This window comes from Centropristis striata, chromosome 5, assembly GCF_030273125.1.
Source record: "Centropristis striata isolate RG_2023a ecotype Rhode Island chromosome 5, C.striata_1.0, whole genome shotgun sequence".
NCBI lineage: Eukaryota > Metazoa > Chordata > Actinopteri > Perciformes > Serranidae > Centropristis > Centropristis striata.
The window spans coordinates 20390547-20413738 of record NC_081521.1 but is presented as its reverse complement, the minus strand read 5'-3'; the positions used below and the strand labels follow the sequence as shown (position 1 = coordinate 20413738).

General features: G+C 40.5%; 2 protein-coding genes across 3 annotated transcripts; both read right to left on the bottom strand.

Annotated features, from left to right (window-relative positions):
* Positions 1-92: 92 nt before the first annotated feature.
* On the bottom strand, positions 93-4563 carry asb8 (ankyrin repeat and SOCS box containing 8). Its single transcript, XM_059333996.1, has 4 exons — positions 4448-4563; positions 3047-3223; positions 2846-2950; positions 93-2040 (listed from the first exon to the last, which is right to left on the bottom strand). The coding sequence occupies exons 2-4, from the start codon at positions 3173-3175 to the stop codon at positions 1405-1407; spliced, it is 870 nt and encodes a 289-aa protein (XP_059189979.1). The 5' UTR covers positions 3176-3223; positions 4448-4563; the 3' UTR covers positions 93-1404.
* Positions 4564-7612: 3049 nt separating this feature from the next.
* On the bottom strand, positions 7613-21641 carry larp4aa (La ribonucleoprotein 4Aa). 2 transcript variants are annotated; one of them, XM_059333003.1, is made up of 17 exons: positions 21028-21641; positions 18531-18648; positions 18095-18253; positions 16825-16912; positions 16576-16712; positions 16380-16483; positions 15385-15495; positions 15244-15297; positions 14929-15138; positions 14330-14433; positions 13490-13531; positions 11821-12060; positions 11343-11397; positions 11080-11238; positions 10823-10965; positions 10497-10713; positions 7613-10181 (listed from the first exon to the last, which is right to left on the bottom strand). In XM_059333003.1, the coding sequence occupies exons 1-17, from the start codon at positions 21142-21144 to the stop codon at positions 9789-9791; spliced, it is 2451 nt and encodes an 816-aa protein (XP_059188986.1). In that variant the 5' UTR covers positions 21145-21641; the 3' UTR covers positions 7613-9788. The 2 variants fall into 2 exon arrangements, with proteins under 2 accessions (XP_059188986.1, XP_059188987.1); XM_059333004.1 differs by lacking the exon at positions 13490-13531 and having other exon boundaries at positions 21028-21640.
* Positions 21642-23192: the final 1551 nt, after the last annotated feature.

Below are 23192 nucleotides of genomic sequence, written 5' to 3'. Positions count from 1 at the left end.
CCAAGTGTTTCAGTCTACTGCACCTGATGATTCAAGCTTTCCTCTGAAACAACTTCATGATTTGTGAAGAACAACAAAGAGAAGAAAATGAATACAATATAAAGGCATTTACTTTCATTGACAAACAAAAAGAGCACTTTTGCAAGTGTACACAAAACATGATCTAAGGGGTTAATTCTTTTTTATAAAGCAGCCGAACAAGCAAACAAAATCAAGCACAGAAATGGTCAGATTTTAGACAGATCCTATAACAAACGCAAATACATTTATCATTATCATTATTTAGTGATTTTTTTTTCAAGGACAAAAACATCATGCCATTTCATGGTTCTAACATTTAAACATTTCATTTAAAATAAAGTATTTTTTAAAAACATATGCAGACCTAGGAGCACCTTTGAAAACCCAAACTTTTGCATGTTAAGACTGAAAAGATCCATTATTTTAAAAAAATAAAATGAAAGCATTATATTCCTCCTTGGCAACCTTCACTGAAATAAACCCCAAATAAATAGTAAACTGCATGTGATAGCAGGCGTGTTGACATCACTTTGAATCAGTGTGGAACATGTTCAGAGAGCAAGATGGAGGCAAGCTGCGTGTGCCTGGCACATTTTGTGAAACCAATCATAATATCCTGCAAAGTAAAACTATTTCAATCTGGCACAATCTTTTCTGTTCAGGTCAAAGTGTGTTTTTTTCCTCTGTTTTCTTGTTTTTCTTGACATTGCAAAATCTATTGCATTGTGAGTTCACTGGGACGTCATCGACAGAAAGATGGCCACTCCAACTATCATTTTCACTACATAACATTAGTTCCTGAGCACTACTTCAGGAGCTGCATCCTGTGGCATCATTAGACATTAGCCCTCATTTATAAACCTATAAATCTTACATTTAAATCTAATCCTACAATGAGCACATACTACTTTTACCATCAAACTCAACATTTGTTCTGTGACAAACCATAATAACATGATATTTAAGCATTCAAATGGAACATTTAATACTTGTTTTTTTTTTTTCCATTTTGCATACAAAAAAATGAATAACTCTACATGCAGGATGGGCTGAGAAAACAATTATTTTTAACAGGCCAGACCAGAGTTACCAAAAATAACTTACTTTTTAGATGTTTTAATGAAACAATATAAACATGGACTGCTCCAGTCTTTTCCCTACAACTGAAATGGATCAAACGTTACAATCTGCACTATTCATGTAGTCCACTAGATAATAAAAAAAGGACATAAATCTGTACTCATTTGCAAAGTGTAATAAATGAGGGCCACTGTCAGACAATATCCCATAATTCAGTGGAGACGCTGCCAATAAATGCTGTGTGCTGAGCTGTCTAATAATCAGCCAGTGAGGTCTGAGAGCTCCCCGAAGGCTTTCATCACCTCAGTCTCTCAGCAGTAAATAGTCTTTGATAGTCTCTGGTAAAGGAAGCTCTTTTACAGCAGTAGGGAGGAACTGGACTCCGAGACTCTGGCGAACAGCACATCGTGCCAGAGAGCGAAGCGTGGGAGCCTGAGCCACCATGTTGGTCAGCCTGGCCAGCAGCTGGGGATCCTTACTCAGCTCTCTGGGAAGGGTGCCGTCAGCCCGCCGGATCTCAAAGCGGCCTGCTGCCCGGCACAGCAGCTCCAGGCACTCCTCCTCCTGTTCAGTGCCCAGGCCCCGGGCCAACAGGGCCACCAGTCGGGAGATAGGGGTCTGGCCCTTCAGGTTGGTCACATGGACCTGGGCTCCGTAGTCTAATAGCACTTTGACACTCTCCAGGTTGCCTTTCATTGCTGCCCAGCTCAAAGGCGTGTCATTGTTGTAGTCCCTGGCATTGGGACAAGCCCCACTCTCCAGCAGAGCCCTCACACACTCTGGGTTGTCTTTGAAGGCGGCCCAGTGAAGTGGAGTGTCCTTGTTGCCGTCCAGGGCGTTTGGCTGGGCTCCATACTCCAACAGCAGCTCCACGCAGCTCTCATCCTTCTCTGCTGCATAGTGCAGCGCTGTGCGGTTATATCCATCCAGAGCATTTACCTGATGACGACACGTAAGGTAAAGAGCAAGGTTACGCGAAGGAGTTTTGGGCCATATTTTAATTGTGCAATAAACAGATCAAAGCGGTACATCTTAGTTGCTTGGATTGTGCACATGACATTTTGGTTTTAGTATTTGCAAGGTTAACTTAAGTGGAATATAGATCAGAAGGTGCAGTAGTTGGGCAGAGAGAATTTCCTGGTCTGGAAAATCCCCAACGATTGTAGCGATGCTTGTAACGGCACAAAAACCAAGCCCTTCAGTTAGACCCACAGTGCTGTCGTGAAAAGTTAACAGCCAGCCGCCAGTTTCCTGCTCAGGTTAAAATGTTAGATCACTGTAGCTGTTTTAAGAACTGTTTGTGGTGAAGGTAGCCCCATTAACTACATGCATGCAACCAATTTGTTCTGAATTCTGTGTGCCGCCACTTTGTTTTTGCATTTCTGCCTTCATTGGAAAAGACTCCAACATTTTAAAGTGTCATTGTCCAATCATTTCAGTTCCATGTTTGTTTACTGTATAATTTCAGTGTTTGACACCTGAAAAATGAATTGCCAAAACACCGATGCACAAATCAAAGCTTTCTGGAATGCACCAACAGGGAACAGGTTTTAAAAACTGCCCAGCGCCTACACCTTCATTATTATTTTGTGTCATGGATCAACTATTAAAGACAAGGTTAAACACTCTGCAGGTTGAATTTCTATCATACGGTGGCTATGTAGAAGGTGGAGTAATTTAATCTAAAATCTTGTGGTTTGCTCTAGGAAATGGTTCAGAGTGTAATGAGTCATCAATGACATACCTCTGCGCCCTTCTCCAACAACAGCTCCACACAGTCAGCATCAGCCACCATACAGGCACAGTGCAGGGGCTTAAGTGTGCCGTGCATCCGGTTCACATCAGCTCCCTTCAGGCACACAGGAGATAAACAATGTCAACATCACTGAGGATGCTCAGAGGAGATATTTATTTGGAGTTGGACTAGAAGAGGCGCAGGCCTTACCTTACGAATGAGATCCTCCACATTGTCATGTGGGAAGGAGCGAATAGCTGCGATGGTGCGTATGAGCCGCTCAGACAACGAGTATTTACTTTGAATGCTTTGCATGATGTACCACATAGTAGAGCTCATGTGTAACTGAGGACCATGGCACCCGGGCCGGGGTGACGCTACGGCACACTGAAACAGAATTTTTCAAGAAGTTGAAGTTAAAGCTAGATACAATGGAGACACCTGGACATTAAAAGACTTTAAGAGTAAAGAATACAACACTCTGTTTTATCATTTTTATTTAATTATTACATGCTGTAATATAGAAATGCACTTTTTCCTGCACAATTTTACTAAATGTTTGCAAAATGTATTATTATCTTTATAATTAAGAAAACATTTTTAATAAACTCACATAATGCCGAAATGGCAAGAATTCTGACATCAAGTTACATACATCAAAATTTCATGCAATCAAGAATGTGCACATTTACACAAAACACCTTCATTTATCATAATTTATTGTCAACTGCTTACATGTTCAATAATATATATATATATATATATATATATACATATATATATACATTTTAGGTTAAATATAAAAAAATGTATCAAGTCTGCGTAAATATATTTTAAAGTTTGTATATTTTCTTAAGTCTGTATATTTTGAAAATTTTCTACCATTTATAAATATATATAATTTCTATTTCTATACTATTTCTTTCTATTCTTTGTTGTAGAAACTGTAGCGAACGAAATTTCCTTCGGGGGATCAATAAGGCATTTCTGATTGTGTTTACTTTTCTTACCAAAATGAACACAAATTACATTTGACAATTTAGCGTCACATTCATTAACATTAACATGGTTAAATATATAGCGTCTGTCAGGACACCATGGTTCCGACCATGCAAATGTAATTTGTGTATGCTTGCACTGTTAATGTGAGTGAATGAGGATGCATAAGGTTATTCTGACAGCTGAGTGCCAGCAGACCATCAGCCATGTAAGCAACTACACGTAAACAAATGACTGTCACTAAAGGCTAACGTTAGCTCACTTTCCAAAAACATGCTCTACAACAAAAGAAAAAAACCCCAATGAGGCACGTTTCCACCCAAGTGGCATCTTTTATAAACACCTCATTGGTCGTAATATACACATTAAAAGAGCTGCTTGACGGTGACGAGGTGGTTTAGAAGTTTTGAAAAAATCTACATTTTCACCGGCAGCTAGCACGAAGTTAGCATTAGCTAGCGAGCTAACGTTAGCGTCGAGATGCGAGGAACAATCGACAGCCGTAGGCGGAGAAAAATCGAGTGACATTCACTTGAAATACTTGTGGACGCGCTTTCAAGTCATCTCCACGTCCGTTATGGATAAACTACCGACGCTAATTAGACGACGTACCGTTTTTGATCCACGGTTTGGAGGTCTGACAGGTTACCGTGTGGACTGTTTGCTGCTCGGGTCCACATAAACACAGAGGAGCGTCAGCGCTCCCGGCCACGCCCTCCGCCTCGAGCCCCTCTATTTAAACCGCACCGAGCTAACGGCTGCTTTCCTCTGCGTTAACTTCACTTTAACTTTTTGATTTAATCGTTAAATGCCGGTTTTACGGCGTCTGACGGGAAGGCGCCGACTGCGGCTTTACACAGTGTACTTCCTCTCCCAAAATAGGCATGCATGTCCACACCGACATACCGTGAATGCCTCCTGCTCATGACCATGTTAAGGTACAGTCCAACAAGTTGCTTCACAAATCACTGCAGACTGACAGCAGAGCCAGCAGCACACAGAGACAAACATTTATCTTTACAGTTATCCTAAAGTCATGGGAATGTCAGGGAAGAGCGACCACAGCTTCCAACTGCAATATTCGGTTTACACCAACAGAGAAAAACAGCAAATTCTCACTTAAGTGTGAACACATCTTTTCAAGAAGTTAAGGTTAAATCTGTAAGACACAATGGAGATTCATGTGCCTTAACTCTCTGGGGTCTGAGCCGTTTTTGAATACTTTTGATTTTGCCCTTCATGTCCCACATGAAAAATGTTTACTATACCCATATTTGGTGTCCATTTTTTCACCTATATGATCTGACAATTATTTTTTCGATTTAACTTACTTTATCGACATATTGAGCGCAGAAATACACAAAAATCATGAAATCTGAGTTGAAAAATTATACTATTTACTACAATAAAAACCACAAATACGCTCAATGAACTGTTTTGGAACTTGAAAATGTAAAGATAGGATGCATATATGAACATATAAAAAGGTAAAATTTAAATATAATAAAACTATATACAAAAAAGTCTCATAAAAACATGCATATTTGTAGGCTTTTTTTTCTTGTGAGCTGCAACTCCTCAAAAACAAACTATGTGCAAAATTACATATTATCATTATTATCTTATCTTATTATCATATCTTTGGTTTTACATGACCTGGGAATGTCAATGTTGAATTTTTTTGTAAAACATCTTAAAAGTCACTCAGTTTATTTCTATTAATGTATTTTATAAATTAACTTTTTTTCTAAGTCAAATTGGCAAGAATGGATAGAAATCTCATGCAATCACAAATGTGCACATTTTTACACCTTCATTTATTATAATTTATTGTGCAATACTTTTTTTTTTAGACTATATTTTTCACATCATTCACATAATACCAGATTGACAAGAATTGTGACATGGAATCACTTATTTGTTAATCTCAAAAGATCAATATTTCATTAAATGTATGCATGATGTGTGATCATGTATGTGATAGCCATAATGAGAAACTTTCCTGCAATAATGACTTCATATCTCAAAATAACATACTAAGTCTGAGAGTTTCATTATTTTGATGTATATTAAAAAAAAAAGAATATTCAGTTTACATCAAAAAACAGAAAATCCTCACTTTAGTATTGAAGCCCATTTCTGCCAATGTGATAAAATGACAAATTTCTGAAAATAACTTAGTATCAAACTTTTTTTTTTTTATAAAACAAAGAAAAAATAAAGGCTTACTTGTTTGTTAAACAGTGTCTGAGTAATTTGAAAATATATTAAAAAAAAATCTTAAACTTTCTCAATAGCTTAGTGTCTCAAAAATAATGATAAACTCTAAAAATAATGACTCAGTATCTCAGAATTACTTAGTATCACAACACAAGAAACTCCCAATAGGAGTTAGTATCTAAAAATAAGATACCAACCGATACGAACCAATTATTTTGAGAGTTTCTCATAATACAAAACATTTTACTCCAAGCCTCTTGGTGTCAGGTTTTTCTACTTTTCATCGTCTTGAGTAACTATCACATCTAATGCCATGGGGCTTTTAGCCAGACAGAACGAGCTGTTTGATTTAATCACCTTGGACTTTGTAATAGTAATTTTTCACTATTGCTGGACACCTAATAAAATAAGCTACTGATTGCTGTGTCGGAGCCTGCACAGGCATAAAACTGACACCTAAGCCCAACTTGAAGTGTCACATTTCTACATAGCTACATTTTTGTTATATTTCATCCATTATTCATGCTTTCCTGCAGATTGTGCAGTTTCTCGAGCAACACATAACATGCATGGATGCAGACAAATTAAAATTTGGCAAACTCAAGGAACTTTCAGTCTTTTTCAAAAGGAGACCCTTAGCTCCCCCCTCTAGCATCAAGCTTTGACTAAAATGGCTCAAACCCCACCCACAATCTGATACTTGGACGGACCTGTTCAGGTCAGATAACAAAACTGTGAAATGGCCTGAAGATACCCTGCAATTCGGAAGGCCTGGATCTGTAATCCAATGACTTACAACACTTAGACTTCATTGGTGATTAACCAATTAGCCTGAGCCCCCAACAAGCTGTTACAGGGCAATTTTTGCTCTTTTTACATTTTACTCACAGTATTTTACTGCAATATATGAATACATGTCTTACAGCTCTATGGAATCAGTACAATCATGGCTAGAGTGTGAACTCAAAAATGTAATTTGTGCAAGTTAAGTAATAAATCATAAAAAAGAAAAAAAAAGTTATGTCTTGAATTTTTTAAAAAGTGCCCACAAATGCCATGAATATTGGAGAAAAATTGGGTCTCCACATGCTATACATATTGAATTGCAGTTTTACAACCTCTACTTGCAGCTTCTCCTGACCTCTTCTCTCGGCTTTGCGTAAAGATTTTCAGTGAATATTTGTCACGTGACCGTTCATCTCAGCAGAATCAATCATGTCTTCACAGTGTCGCTGAGGAGCAAGTTTAATGTTTTTAACAGGATCTAGTTAGTGCAAACACTATTTTTGGTGACATTTTAAATAAGACATGTAGAATAGCTGATGTTAGCTGATGATCTATTCAAGGACTGTCAGAAAGCGCAAATCTCAGCGTTAATGCACGTTTTTACAATTTCTTTATACAATAAACAGTGCATCTTCATCTTATTTTTTTTTTTTTCATAAAACATACATTTCAGGGTAATTTTGTAGAAAACACTGCAACCCATTCAACCACAGATGTGTGAAGTGTACATACAAAACACAAGATAGCAGAAAGAAAGGTGACACTGGAAAGCCAAATCAAAATAATTTATTTTTGGTGACATTTCATACAGTTCTAGGATTGTGTCTCAAACACTTGGTTGATCCATTACTATATTTCCTTTTTGCCACCCCGACCTGAATTAACAGAAAATAACCCAAACATATGGAGGGGGGGTTCCTGTAGGTATTTGCAAGCCTGTTAACATCAACCATATGCTTCTAAAATGATTTCACATTACTCATGAGTAAGATTCTTTTTTTTTTTTTAAAAACAAGTTAGTGCATTTATTTAATTATACTAAATCACTAGCTGCTCATACTCATTAATGAAAAAGAAATAACAGCCCCAGTGATTGGTTACTCGTTTTACTGCATTATTAAAACCCAAAGTCAATGCATCAAGTATTTTTCGCTCAGCTGACATCTCCATCAGTATATAAATGTCATATGCGTGATTTTATTTTTTTGCCAATGCGATTTCACACAACTTTGGGGAAACCAGCCTACCAAGATTGGGAGAAAAGCGTTGTGCATCAGAATTAAAATAAATACATTTTAAAAAGCAAAAATACATACAGTGAGTCAAACTTCAAATTCTAAGTCAATCGTTTTTTCAAAAAAATTAAAAAAAGGAAAAGAAAAAAAAACAACAAAGAAAAACAAACCAGCAAACTCACCCTAAAAGCACAAAACAATATGGTGGATACCTGCTGTCAAAAGCCTCCCTCTGTAACTTCAGTACTAGAACAATTACATTCTCCCACACACGTTTTCTAGTGAAGGGTTATCACGATATAGCATAGGCAACTACACCTCTACAGCTTCTTCAAAATCCAGTTTCACTGGGCCAAAAGTTTCCCCAAGACTACATTATCACTTTTTTTTTTTAGCAGACCTCGTCAATAAAAATCAAACTTTATCCTAGCACACTATGATCGTAGGCAGCTGGCACATAGCACGTGAAAATGTTCCAATGTTCTCTATACCCACGACTTGGCTGCCAAATATCATGTAGCTATCATCCTCAGCTAACAGCACTCCTCAGTCTATTTTTGACACTATGCCATTGTTAAGAACAATTCACAGATATAAGCTTAACCTGGATATCCTGTGATGATGTAGAAAAGCCAAACCTCACCTAAAGTTTACCACCAGGTGCACTGAACAGTCAAATCTTATCATTAACCTATTTTTTTTTTCCTCTTGGAAAACGTCACCCCCTACTATCAAAACAAACATGTAAACAGAGAACCTGACTGATTATCAACATGACAAAGTTCTGAATCCAGAGTGGACCGACCCCAAAATAGGTTCAGACAGATAGAGATAAAACTTAACATGAAAAACTTTGGACCAGGCTAGCAGGTTCACCGTGGCTAACAGGCCAGTGAGCACCCCAAAGTGGATTTCGGCTTCAAACAAAACCACACATCTGACCGCGGCGTACATCGACAGCTTCAGATATCTGATACAATTTAAGCCAATCATGAACCAGGATCAAAATACCACCATCGAACACAAATTTTCATTAATGTACATTAGAAGACCACACCGTCCAGTTTCAGGACAACTTGGGAGTCTCTGATGTAAAAATCAAAAAATCATCCATTTCATTACATCAGTGCAACAGCACACTGTAGCACTTCAATCAAGTTGCTAAACAATCAATGCATACACAGACATCAGTCAACCCTTCAGTCATACTTGCAAACCTAAGCACACAAGAAAAAAAACAACTGATGTCTCATTGCGTGTTAGTGATATCTTTGTATATGTACATGACATATATGCATGTTCTTTTCTTCTTAGTGCATATTGTTCTTGCAGACATCTATTCTTTAAAATCAAAAAAGAAAAAAAGGTAGAGGGCCGTTTACGCGGCCCAGCATCCCACCTCTACCTAGCAGAGCGTAAATGAGACGGCCTCCGGATAAATCGCACTTAAAATTCTTTTAAGCATAACGCTGGAGGCCGGAACAAGATTTTTGTTTCCTTTTCAAATCACTCAAAGTTCTTCTGGTGTCATTCTGCCCATTAGTCCTGGATGTCCCGGTCTTGTTGTCATTTTAAAAGCTTTTCTTTGGACAAGTTCCAGGGGGGAAAGGTGGCTACCATAATGTTGTTGCTTTTATGTTATTCATTTTTATATAATTATATATATCCATGTATATATTCATACATCTTTTTGCAATTTATATCAAGTTTTTTTACTTTGGCGAGACTGGTGGGATATTCTGCTCTTTGCCAGTGTGCCTGTAGCCTCCCTGTGGGGAGCTGCGTCGGGCCGGAGGCGGGCGCCTCTGCTCCCGAAACTTGAGGCCCCCGGTGCCTCTGGGGCCATTGCTGCGGTAGTAGCCTTGAGAGTCACGTTCGCGTGGTGGTCGGCTCTCCTTGCATTCCCATCCCCCCTCCCTGTCGTGGCCCTTCTCCTGCTTGTCTCCAGGGCCGCTGCTGGAGCCGGGGTCCTCCGCCTTGTTCACACGCAGCTCGCGTAGCGGCTGGCCCGACGCAGTTCCGGTGGAAGGTGGGGCGGGAGCCGCGGGTGGAGGGTCCTTGGGTGGTCGCTGGCACACCTCGGCGTAGCTGAGCTTACGTGGCTCCTGAATAAAAAGAAAAAGCGGAATTTTAAAAAGGGCTATAACAGACTTGTTTATTAAATTTTACAATTTTCTTTGTCGAGCCCTCAGATCTCATAATCTGAACGCTCATCGGGGTAGGAGTGAAAATCCTGGACGTTTGGTGGGAAAGGGCGGAGAGGGAGATAAAAGACAGACACTGAAGAAGAGTGACAGATAGAAGAGAACCAAAGCCAGTCAGTCCACTACCTCACTTCCCTCTATGCGCAAAAGATCTCATCATCGGGGAAGACGACTGAGCTCAAGTGTCATTTCTCAAGGCTGAAATGACAGTCTCACCTGTGCAGAGGTGGGGACAGTGGCTGCAGCAGCAGGGGCCGGCGTGCTGGGAGTCGTCGCCGGCGTGGAGGCAGCGGCAGCAGACGCCTGAGGCCTGGAGCTAGGCACGGGTTGTGTGGTGGGGGAGGGGTTCACAACCGTTTGAACAGGTGTGCGTGGAGCAGTTTTTGGAGCTGGAGGCTCGGCCCGTTCCACCCTCTTCTCCTGACGAGTGATTCTGTCGGAACAAATTAAGACATTTGAGTTACTTTTTAAGAATACTACATTCATTTGAGTTCGAGCTCAACTTTTTTTGAATTAAACGTTGATTATTTAGATAGTCGTACCCAGGGGCAGAGGGTCCAAGTGGTTGTGTTGCAGTCTTTGCTGCTGTCAGGGCAGGACTCGAGACAGCCACAGCCTCATCTGTGACTGGGGGATGGCCTGATCCTGGACTCACAGTGGCTTCTTTATTGGCTTGTTCTGTTGTCTACATAAAGCCAAGAGGAACGCACATTACACGTATTAAGTGCCTCTCTGAACAATAAACTCAGTGCAGTTTATTCAAGAGATTTACAGCCTGTTAGTCTTCATTTCTGCTCACCTTGTCCCTGTACAAACCGCGTACGACGTCTGACATTCGGTTTTCCAGCACTGGCTCTCCTTGTGTGCTGACCACGCAGCCAGGAAGAGGGGGGAAATTGGTAGCGGCCAAGTCAAACTTTGGTGGTGAAACCTTGACCTCTGCCAGTGGAACGGGCCTCTGTGAGTGCAAATTGAAACAGAGACAAACAGAAAGATCACGAGGTGGTTCAGGCATTAAATACAACATGCAAGTTGCAGAGCAGTGTGAAAACTGCAATTTACCGCAATCCGATCATCTTCTCGCCTCCTTCGTGTTCCTCTGTAGGTCGTGCTCCGTCTGAAATGCAGATAAAATCATCCATCAACATCAGCTCAGCAGTCAAGCCAAGTCAAATTTATTTATATAGCCCAAAATCACAGATTTGCCTCAAAAGGCTTTACAGACTGTACATGGTATGACACCCTCTGTCCTTTGACCCTCGCACCGACCAGGGAAAATCACCCCAAAAAACCCTTTTAACAGGGAAATAAGGAGGAAACCTCTGAGAGAGCGACAGAGGAGGGATCCCCCACCCAGGACAGACAGACGTGAAATAGATGTCGTTTTACTGGACAGATCAACAGAGTAGAATAGAGTCAATAAAGGTTGAAGGGGGAGAGGGAGGGAGGATAAGGAGGGGGAAAGAGACAGGAGAGAAGGAGTTCTGGCAGTCACTGACTAAGTCACAGCAGCCATGACAGTCAGGTAAAACAGGTTTACCTTCCACGTCCGGCCATGCCACCGTCATCGCTGGGGTCCAGAGACGAGGAAGAGGAGGAGAGATGCGAGAACGCCGAGCTCAGGTCGGAGGCTGTCTGGACCGGGTTTGTAGTGGTGGCGGCGGCAACGATGGGAGCCGGGGGCTGCGGGCTGCGCAGTCCAGTCAGACTCTCCAGGGGGACAGGAGTTATAGACGCTGAGGTCACCTCGCTTGTCCTTACCTGGGGCTTCACGTGGTTTCTGTCCCAAAGTGGTAAAAGGGTGGAGGTTAGCACGGTCAACATCAACTAGAAATTCTCTTCATGCATACTGGTAACCAGTGTTTCCTTTACAGAGAAAATTCATGTACAAAGAAGGCATCTCGCTTAATACTAGACATTGAAAAAAAATAGGGTCCAGGTTAAAAAACAATAACTAAGGTTTCCCTTAACATAACATTGTTTCTCAATGATACATAAATGTGTGCGAGTGCGATCAATATCCCTAATGCCTTGAAAAATGTTCAGCGGCTATATATGGGAATCTAATTTAATGGACTGACATGTTAAACCACTGACATTAACGCCATTACTGATAGAAAACTGCACTATAATCGCTGATGTTATATGATGGGACTGGAACAGACTGCCTATATTTTAAATGATGCCATTTGTTGTGGGTCGATCCACACTTCACAGGTAACTGAAGCAGATAAAGAGTTGAACGGAAACACTGGTGTTCACAGTTTGCTGCAGTGGGAAGACAGCATGCTGTGTCCTCAGGGTCAATATGTAGACATGCAGGAGGAGGAGGGGGACGACTACATTTGTGCTCATGATTGGTTGAAGCTGTGGAGACTTTGATTGCAACATACTGAAGGTTTAGGAACCTGCAACCGATCATAAACTCATTGAGAAGAGCTGACAACACCCAGCTCCACAGATTTCTAATATCTTAATGCACCACGATCTTCTCGTGTTTTTCAACCCTCAGATCTCATAATCTGAACGCTCATCGGGACCTGAGTGAAGCTCCTGACTTTGGAAGGGAAGGACAGAGAGAAAGGAGAAGATGAAGAGGAGAAAGAGAGAACCAAAGCCAGTCACTCCACTCCCTGGTTTCCCTCTATGCGCATATTGATCTCATCATCAGGTCTGACTTGAGAAGAGTCCAGCGGCAGACTTCTTTGTGAAGCTGCTTTTTTTTTCTCAGAGTACAAACAAACTAAAGTTGTCATCTCTTTGTGAAAGACTTATGAATTAAAGCTTGACAGCTGCCTGACCTCGACTCAACTCCAAACTGTCAGCGTTTCTTTGTTATAGCATAAAACACATGGCCTGTGGTAATACAATCGACAACAAAGAAAGCAGCAGTAAAACTGAGAAAAAACAATGAACAAATAAAATGGGTGGTTAGTTGTGATGGAGAGAAAATTGTTACATGTAAAGAGGCCATAACTGGAAAATACCCAGTGGCTCTGAATCAGCCTACATTTAGCAAATGACATGACAAATCCAGGATGTCCATTACCTGGCAACAAACATTTACACACTGATGGAAAGGGACCATGGCCATAAAAGGGTGACTGGCAGAAGGCATGGCCCCGTTATGGATTTAGTCATTTGGCTGCAGCAGTATGGTAAGAGATGAGGGGAGCGATGAAGCTTATTGTACTGTGTAACAGTGGTACCTGAAGGCATTTATTACATTCTTTCTTGAATAGAGGGGAACACTGTGGGGACAGTAAGAAGACAGGGAATGAACAACACTTCCCTGGTGAAGTCACATTTTCTTTACACATAACTGCAGTTTATCTGGTGTTCACGGTTTAATATTGTGCAAATAATGACACAAGTGATAAAATATTCCAGTTAGAATAAGTTAATTAAAAAAATAAAAAAAAAAAAAAGTTTTTAACCCTCTGAACCCCAGGCAGTTTTTTTTTTGCTCCTCAGATTTTACTCACTGTGGCCTTGTTTTTCTCTACAATATATAAGTATTGCACCTTTATGGAAACAGCACAATCGTGGCTAGAAGTAGGGAGAAAATCTAAAATGTCTTTTGTGCAGGATAATAAAATATTGAAGCCAAAATCGTACAACAATTGCAAAATGAATTTCTTGCAATCTATACAAACTACATTTCATCCTCTGCTCTGTGTAAACAGACTGCAGCTCAGTCCAGGTTTCACTGAATTGTTGTCAAGTGACTGAGTTGCAGCTTTCCAGTTGCAGTTAGTTTATTTTTTGTTACAGGATCTGGTGCAAATGGTTTATTTTTTGGCAAAATTGTAAGGAACACATAAAGAAAAAGGTGATTTGCATCAAATATAACTATTTTAAAAATATATTTTCTACTATTTTTCCTGATAATTTCAGTTTTTACAGTTTCTGGCTATGATTAATCAGGGAAGTTTGGCAATTTTTTGCTTTTCAAACCCGTTGGTGAGTTGTGGGGTTCAGAAGGTTACATCAAAACAGAAAGAAAAAAAGAAGAACAAAATCGGCATCTGGGAAACAAAAGTCCTTACCGGTTTCTGTTGAATGGGCGAGTGATATTAAGAGAACTGGAGCCAGTTTTGTAGTGTCCAGCTGAGCCAAATCCATTCACAAAGCTACTGTTGGGAAACGGTGCCTGCACATGAAGAAAAAGGACAATATGCACATTTACATATTCAAATTGCAAGAAGGGAAAGACTCATTTGAATTCAAATCAACAAACACATAACAATGACCAACTATCAAAACACAGAGACAGAGCAGCGTGATTCACACAAACTGTTCTTCTCATGATTTTTCAACCCTCAGATCTCATAATCTGAACGCTCATCGGGACCTGAGTGAAGCTCCTGACTTTGGAAGGGGAGGACAGAGAGAAAGGAGAAGAAGAAGAGGAGAAAGAGAGAACCAAAGCCAGTCACTCCACTCCCTGGTTTCCCTCTATGCGCATATTGATCTCATCATCAGGTCCAGCCACAGACTTCTTTGTGAAGCTGCTTTTTTCCAGTGTACAAAAAATAAAGTTGTACACAGGGGTAGGGAATGATTCCAAATGAGTTGCACGAAGGGTGAATTGTAAGTTTGTGTTTATGCGATTGTCTCGCGGCAGCGTGAGTGCAGTATGTCTCACCAGAGGAGTTTCAAAGTACGGTGTGGGCGAAGGCGTCCAGGTAGGAGGTACGATGCCGTAGACTGGGTACTGCTGCTGGGGGTAGACGTGCTGCATGTAGAGCGGAGAGCTGTACTGGGACTGGCTCTGGGACTGCTGAGCGTACAGGCTGCTGTCCATGCTACGGTAGCCATTCTTCGCAAAGAATGTGTTGATGGCCTTTATCCTGGCCTGTCGGCGTGGAAAACCAGGGAAAAAAGCAAAGCGTGAAATAACTAAAAACAACTCAACAAAAGGGTCTTTCCCAAACAACACAGGAGTATTAATTTAACTCACCATGATGGGTTTTCCCTGAAATGTTTTTACTTCCTCTCTCAAATACTTGTATGCCTGGTGGAGCAAAGGGGAGAGTCATGAGGCAGCGTGTCCACCGAATACTTCACACAATGTGGAGAAAAGTGAAGTTGGACTTCTTACCTGCTGAGCGTCTGTGTCTGATTGGAATGTGATGTACCAGTTGTTGTTGTGCGCAAACTCAACACTTATCACCTTCGGACAATTGTCGTTTTTGAACAGTGACTCTACTTCCTGTGAAATACACACAAAAAAATCGTCTCACAATCAGACATGATTTTCAAGGGGCATTTTCAAGGTTTTCCCAGCAGCTTACAGCTGTAGTAAATAACATTTATAGGCAGTACTCTGATTATTTCTCAAAATGTTTAGTGACAGCATTCCATTGAAGGGTGACACATCAAAACACAACAAAGTTTCAACATGTGCTTATAAGTAGACTTGACATTCTAGATAACAGATTTTAAGCATTTTCAAAAACTGTAATTAAAATCTATGCACTTAATTCAATATTTCCAATATTTTTCCTACTGTTTATATTTTTTATATATATATTTCAAATAATTTTAGTATGGTGACTTTTCTACTCTATATATTTTCTATTTTAGCTGCTGGAGTACTTGCCTTTATTGCTATATTTTTATCTATATTATGCACCTCAGCAAATTCCTTGTGTGTAAAAACCTACTTGGCAACAAAAAGGATTCTGATTCTTAAAAAGAAAAAGTTTAAGGATTTCAAGCACTACAGATGCATCTCAATACATTAGAATATTATAGAAAAGTGTATTTGTCAGTAAATCAATTCAAAAAGTGAAAATAACACATTATATAGATCCATTAAACACAGAATGAAACATTTCATGTGTTAACTTATCTAATTTCTTCTAATTATAATGATTATGGCTTTCATTTAATGAAGACCTAAGATTCAGTGTCTCAAAAAAATGTTGATATTACAAAAGACCAATTTCATAAAGTATGTTTGATATGGCCATCTATTTGACTTGAACTATTGGAAATTGACTTTTCCATAATATTCTAATTTATTGAGATGCACTTGTACATCCTTACTATAATTTGTTGCTTCCAGAGACAGGCTGTGTGTGCACACGTTACCTCGACAGGTGTTGTCTCAGGGACCTCCCTCAGGATTATAATGCACCGCTTGTGATTGGGACGCACTTTCTCTCCTTTCTCATCCACTTGTACCATGGGAGAGGCTGAGGGGAATTCAAAGTATCTACATTTAGACGCATCACAGGTTTATGCAGGTTGTTTTAACAATACACCATCTCAAACCACTTCCACTTACATCTCAACACATCCAGGATGAGGTCCATGTCAGTGGTGAGGACCTTGATGCCCTCCATGCTCGCTATAGTCCAGATGGGGACAAACTGGTCACTGTCCATCTGGGACATCAGGTACAAATCCTTCGAGAGGTTTTCTCTGAATCACAGAAGAACAAACCCATGTGGATTAGCCTTCAATTTTCCAATTTCTACGTTATGAAAAAAAAAAAAAAAAAAAAAAAAAAGGTGATTGAGTGCTTGTCTCTTACCTGGAGAAATAAAACTCCAGCTCCTTCTTCAGAGACTCTCTGAGATTCTCAGAGGAGACCTGAGATGGTTCTTCAGTTTTGGAATCCGCTGAGAAACAAAAGAAAAAACGTCAGTGATAGAACACAACTGATCACTGTGCACTTTTATGATCCCAATAATGGTAATTATCAATGATAACTGGGTAAACAAAACAGGATGTTATTCAACCTCTGAGTGGCTCAGCAGAAAATAATTTTTATTATACATTTTATAGGCCTTACATTTTATTTTTTTCAATAGATTATCGGTATGCTTTCTTGCCAGATTCTCTCACAGCTCACACCAAATACATTGCTGGAAATTGTGAGCTGGAGCACGTCTCACCAGAACACCCCTAATTAGTGAACGTGCGAGAGGAAGTGGACAGCGCTTCCCAGTGCTTCAGGCACCTCCCTCCATTACTAAGAATTAGCCTCGTATCACTGATGTTTGTGATTTTGTTTTCTAAATTACGTACCTGTGTCAGTTGGGTCTAAACAAAGCGAGAGAGAAGGGCAGACATACAGTATTTAAACAGGCCAGTCTACATTTCATGGTTTTATAATCTGGCTAATCTGATTGAATAACGTAATATGAAGTATATGATGTATTTTGTGGCTGTAGTTATGCGACAACAAACTATAGAGAAGGTAGAGTAAAAGATACTGCTGTGTTGCATTGTGGGTGTTTTTGAAGTCCAACTAAGCACCAGAGGTCACCAAAGTGCCCCTCTAAGGAAAGGGTCTTATGTGAGAGGTGACAACCAGTGTGAACAGGTCAAACTGGGCTTGAATGTATGTTAATTACCCCTGAGTCAAACACAGAGAAACACAAATGACTATGTTGGGTTAGGTGTGGTCAAACAGTCTCTGTGGGTTACAAGTAAGTTTCACCTGGCTGCAATACAAATAGCCCGTTTGTGGACAATAAGGTTAATTGAGGCATGAGGAGCCAGCAGTCTGTATGTTTTCATTTATTTCAAACAAAGACTCGACGCAGTGATGAGCACTCAGTGAAACCACCTGCTGAGGTGATCCGTCTATACGAAATCCTACAGATTGATGTGGTCAATGTGCTGCAGTGGACGGCACATCTGTGAGGCAGTACTGTTTGTAATGTTGGACCATACAGTTTCATATCACACCAAAAAAAAAGAAAGAAGAAGAATAAATGCAATAAAAAGAGACTAAGCCTTAGTTGCAGCCACAGTTGGTGTGCGGAGACGACTGCATGTGATGTGACGTGACTGACCTGCGGTCCCTGTGGTGGACTCGGCGGGGGAAAAGCCCAACTCAGGAGGGTCCATTCCATTTACTGCTATCTCAGCTGTTGCTGTGGAGCTGCTGTCATCCAGGGCCGTGAATCCCACAGTGTACAGCTTGCACCCAGCAGACGAAGGCTCAGAATAACCTGGTGAAGGTGGAGAGTTTCATTCAGAACTAGTCGGATATTCTGAGCGGCTTTACCTCATCTATACGCCATTCTTTTTCAACAGCAAAAAAAGGGGTAGAAAAGTAACTAAAAGTGAGAAAATGTCAATATTTGTATTTATAAACAGGGTGTCACTGTCTAATTTTACAAAAAAAATTGTTTTTTAAACTTTAAAGCTTATCAAAATATTTAAAAAAAAATGAATTAAAGAGTTCTCTGATTGATATTTAATTGTGCAGATGGAAGTGTAACTCACCCTCACTGATATCTGAGGGGGGCCAATGAGGACTGGTGGCGACAGCCTCGCTGGGGGCCACAGGCATCTCCTGCCACACCTTGGCATTTGGGTTCAGACCGGCGCCCTTAGAGGTGACCTTCAAAGCAGAAACAGCAGGATCAGGTGAGCTCAATTCATATCAGCATTAAAAAAGCAGCGGGATGTTTGGCTTTTAACACAATCAAACATTTTACACAGTGTGGAATGTTTGCATGTAAAGCTGGCAGTTATACGTGTTAAGAGTGCTGCAATTTCACAATATATTTATATTCTAACAGATCTGAAGGTGCAACAGAGACGTAAACTACGACAAGCATCATGTATTTTAATATTCTACGATTAAGACGTGCCATCTCAGCGCTGCTTGGCATCACTTGTTTTCCAATTTGTTGACAACTATGAGATTTTTACACACTACAGTACTGTTTTTAAGCATCCTTTCAAGCCACTGACACTCATTTGTTTATCAATACAAACACACTGAGAGGCTTTTTATATCCAATAGAGCACTGACCATGAGGCATCTTTAATGCATTAAATAAACCTAATAGCTGTTAAGTGTATAATCCAATGGCCTTAGGAAATCTATGGCCATCAAGGTGGAAACCTGAAGGGGAACATTATTCAACCTGATGTAATTATGGCAATGGACTTAGAAAATATGAACATAAAAAGAATAATAAAACACTTGCTCCCTAATGCGACTGTTGGGCTTCAAGGGCAAACAAAACCATCAAGAGCACCTCAGAAAATACAAAATAAACTCATACAATTGTCTAAAATGTGAGTCAAACTAAAATAAATGTACCGTTTTGTTGTTGTAATAAACATAAAAGCTGTACTGCATTTTCAAAGGCAAGTCCACTTTCTCAAAACCATCAGTATGCATACAAAACAAGACAGCCAACAATCACTGCACCTGCTGAGTTCCCTGATTACTTTAACCTTATTTTGGGGGGGGGGGGGGGGGGGGGGGGGGGGGGGGGGGGGCTAACTGAAATCACCTGGTGCAATTTTAGGATGATCGGAACACCTGCATACCATTGAGCCTTCATGGCATCTAATTGGAAACCAGAGAAGTGCAATGAAATGTGCCACAGAGGGCCCCATGATCGCCTGTCAACCCCTCAAGGAAGAGAATGATTATAAAAGCTTTGTGTAACCACAAAGTCTGTGCAGCAATGCATGTTGATAAAACACCAAACTAATACTAGAATAGTTTGTGTTACTATACATGTGTATGCATATGTATATATGTGTATCACCCACCATAAATACACCAGACCAATCATTCAGTACCTATTCTGTGTTTAACTGTTTAAGCATGTCGAATTCTTGTGTGTTGCACATACTTGGTCAATAAAACAGATTCAGTTTCCAATTCTTTCACCAACATATGTATATTTTTATTTAAGGATCAGAGCTTACTCCCCATATCAAAAAGGGGGTTGAGGACTGGCAGGAGAAATCCTGACCCTGCAAAGATCTGTGGCCAAGAATAGATCACATACTGTACATATTAAGGCATACACACACTGATGTGAACTGACTGACTGTGGATTGTGCTTTTATCCAAAGAGAAAAGGGTGACCGTTATGCACTAACTTTGAGACACCAGTAACAGTCAAATTTACCAGCTTCTTCTTTTGACATTGTCACTTGCCACCTGCTAATAGATCCGACCACTTCTAGCAAAAAGCACTCGGCCTGACAAGTACAGCTGCCAGTTACAATGTGCCTCAAGACACTTCTCCCTCACCAATTAGATCAGAATGGTTGTGCCACACTGCTAGGCCCCAGTGTCATTCAAATGGACATTTTTGTGCCGTACAACTTGACACATGGTTACAATGCATGCTTCTGTGTTAGAGGCCGTGGTGAGCCAAGTAATGTCAGCTGACTGCGCTGCGCAGCGCAGGGCCAGGTATTTGCAACGCATGTCACCGCGCTAGCTCGGGCAAGCTAGCTAGTACGATTAGCTAACAGATAACGTTAGTGAATGAACGCTTACCCATCGGCCGAAAATATAAGGCATCGGTCACTAACATATCACAAACAACTCCATCAGTACTTCCCCGACCCCATCACCACCACCGTCAATCCACAACGGTGTCTTAACTTCACTTGCAGGCTAATGATTACTCAGCAAACTACTTAATGAGGCTGCTTGTTACAGCGGCTAAGCTAGCATTAGCTAGCTCCCGGCAGGGGAGATCAGTGTGTAAAAATCACCTGCCGGCTACAAGTTAAGAGTGCTGCCGTCTGTGCTGTGTCTCAGGCGGCTGGTAACCAATATCACCTTGCGATTAAATACTGCCAGACGGCGCAAATAGTCACAAATTCAAAGCCAAGCTGGAAGTCAGAAGCTTAAAATATGTCGTTAATTTTAGCTGTCGCTTAATGAATATCACGCAGAGAGGGGGGCGTACTGTGCTAACAGGTAGCTAGCTCACTGGCTAAAGAAGGCCTCACTCACCATGCCGCCTGAGCCTCCCTCGCTCCCCGGCGGAGCCTCGTCCTTCCCACCGCTCTTCGGTCCGGGATCAGCCTCCTCCTGCAGCAGCGGCGGCTCTCCGCTCTGGTCTGAACTCATCAGCCGCTCCTGACTCACTTCCACTCCGTCTCGTTCTCCCGGCCCCCCGCCTGCCCCCGCCTCCTCTTCCCCGAAACAGCGGCTGGGTTCAGCAGTCGGTCTGGTCCTGGATCGGCCAGCAGCAGCACACTAAAACTAGCTCACTAGCTAGCTAGCTAGCCGGCTAGCACGTAGGCTAAGCTAGCGACCTAGCGCGCTATGAATCAACGGAGCGGGCTAACGCAGCTAGCTCAATGGATCAAACCTGCACGCTGAGATACTAATGGTACAAGCGGTGCCAAACCATGACTCTTCTTAGACCACAGTCCCCGCTGGCGTTTCAGCAAATATTACACCACAGACCGGGTTCGTGAGGCGCATTCCTAGCCGGGCGACCGGAGCGGACACTGGGGACACGCACCTTTCCTCCGCGCAGGCACACAGTCCGCCGACGTCCCGGCTGCCACCGCGAGTTCTCGGTGACCTCTGCAGAAACCATTTCCTTTTCCTTTTCCGGATCCATACTGTAGTTTTACTGTAGTGTATTTTTTGTGCAATAAAGTCCTTATTCCAAAAAATAAATAAATAAATAAATAAAAAATCTCAAGGTTTGTGGCTTTCTATAACATCATTAAATTTTTATCATTTTGACATCAAACATTCAATTAAAGCTACATGCAGTTATATTATGAAAACAAAGAACAAAAAGGTCAGCAGGCTGTCAAATTATTAATTTTACTTAGGAAATTTCACATCCATAAGGCCAAGTTCTCAAATTTAGGTTATTATTATTTTTAATTATTATTGTTTTCTGGATTGGTTTTTGTTTTGTTATTGTATGTAGATCACAACTGCATTATCAGTCGTTTTTTTTGTAATTTGTAAAAGTTATGATGTTAAAATAAAAAACAAAAAAGGCCAAATTCCCACCAGTTGTTTGAACCCTTAAGGATTGATTAGATCGAACAACAAGAAATATGTTCATGTTGTTTACATGCTATGATATTTTCTTTGTCTAATGTTAAATTGATATAATTATGATTCCAATATGTTCTCTATTTTTGTCTTAAATGATGATTCCTATATATTCCAATATTTATGTTCAGGAATACATGCATATATGAAGACTTCTTGTATGTTTTTGTTGGTACAAAGTCAAGTCCATCTATTTTTTTTATTTTTTAAATGAACTATACAATGACATTTCTGATTTGGAACCACATTTGTACAATATATTTGCAGGAAACAAATAAATTAAAACTTTCAACTTCAAACATGGACTTCTCCCACTGACCCTGTTTACCTTCATGTCAGTTCTGAACATTTTGATACTCCTATTCTGGTATCGGGTTGCGTAATTTATTTAGGCTATTTATATATACACGTCTCAGAATAAAGCATCTGTATTCCCTTTTATAGAACAGCCGGTATCTTCGGTGAGGTAACACACTGCTCTCATGGTCATGCTCATAAAGGGTGTTGATTAGCAGCAGCTTTAATGAATGGCCTCCTGTGAGAGCTGTGATGTGATCACTGCTTTTACCACACCTGGGATGTAATCAGGATTAGGTGATAATAAACCACAGTAAACACTTTAATTAATCCAAAAAGGTTGTTCAAAGATAGATCACACACATATCTTCTTTGAATGATAAAAATCGCTCCACTTCTTATGCTCCTTTCAAAGTTAAGAGTTTGTAAATATTGAAATTGATGATCTGAGTATTCAGATATAACCACAGGCAGCATGCTGTTTGATGCATGTTAATCTCTTGTCTGTGACTCAACACTTCCAGATATTCTGTGACCCGGATGACTGAAAATTTTCATAGACACACTAAATATGTAAATGGTGTTGGATTAAACAGGCTCTGAACCACACCATCTATGAGGATTAAATTCATCTGAAATGTCTGCTAAAAGTGAAAGCATCTCTTAATGTGCAGGTCATTTAAAGCTAATTTCTCACCAATAGAGAGAGATATTTTAATGTTTTTTGTGCAACAACCATGCTAGAAATGTATTTCTGAACATCTTAATGTGCCAAACAACAAACCTGGTTTCCTGAA

Excerpts from the sequence above, each read along its gene's own strand:
- asb8 (XM_059333996.1), bottom strand. The coding sequence starts at position 3,175 with ATGAGCTCTACTATGTGGTACATCATGCAAAGCATTCAAAGTAAATAC. Across the intron at positions 2,951-3,046 it reads TGGAGGATCTCATTCGTAAG|GGAGCTGATGTGAACCGGAT; the intron begins GTAAGGCCTGCG and ends GTGTGCCTGAAG. Across the intron at positions 2,041-2,845 it reads TGTTGGAGAAGGGCGCAGAG|GTAAATGCTCTGGATGGATA; the intron begins GTATGTCATTGA and ends TGTCGTCATCAG.
- larp4aa (XM_059333003.1), bottom strand. The coding sequence starts at position 21,144 with ATGAGTTCAGACCAGAGCGGAGAGCCGCCGCTGCTGCAGGAGGAGGCT. Across the intron at positions 16,913-18,094 it reads GTCCACCACAGGGACCGCAG|CGGATTCCAAAACTGAAGAA; the intron begins GTCAGTCACGTC and ends TTTGTTTCTCAG. Across the intron at positions 10,714-10,822 it reads CTTGGACCCTCTGCCCCTGG|AATCACTCGTCAGGAGAAGA; the intron begins GTACGACTATCT and ends TTGTTCCGACAG.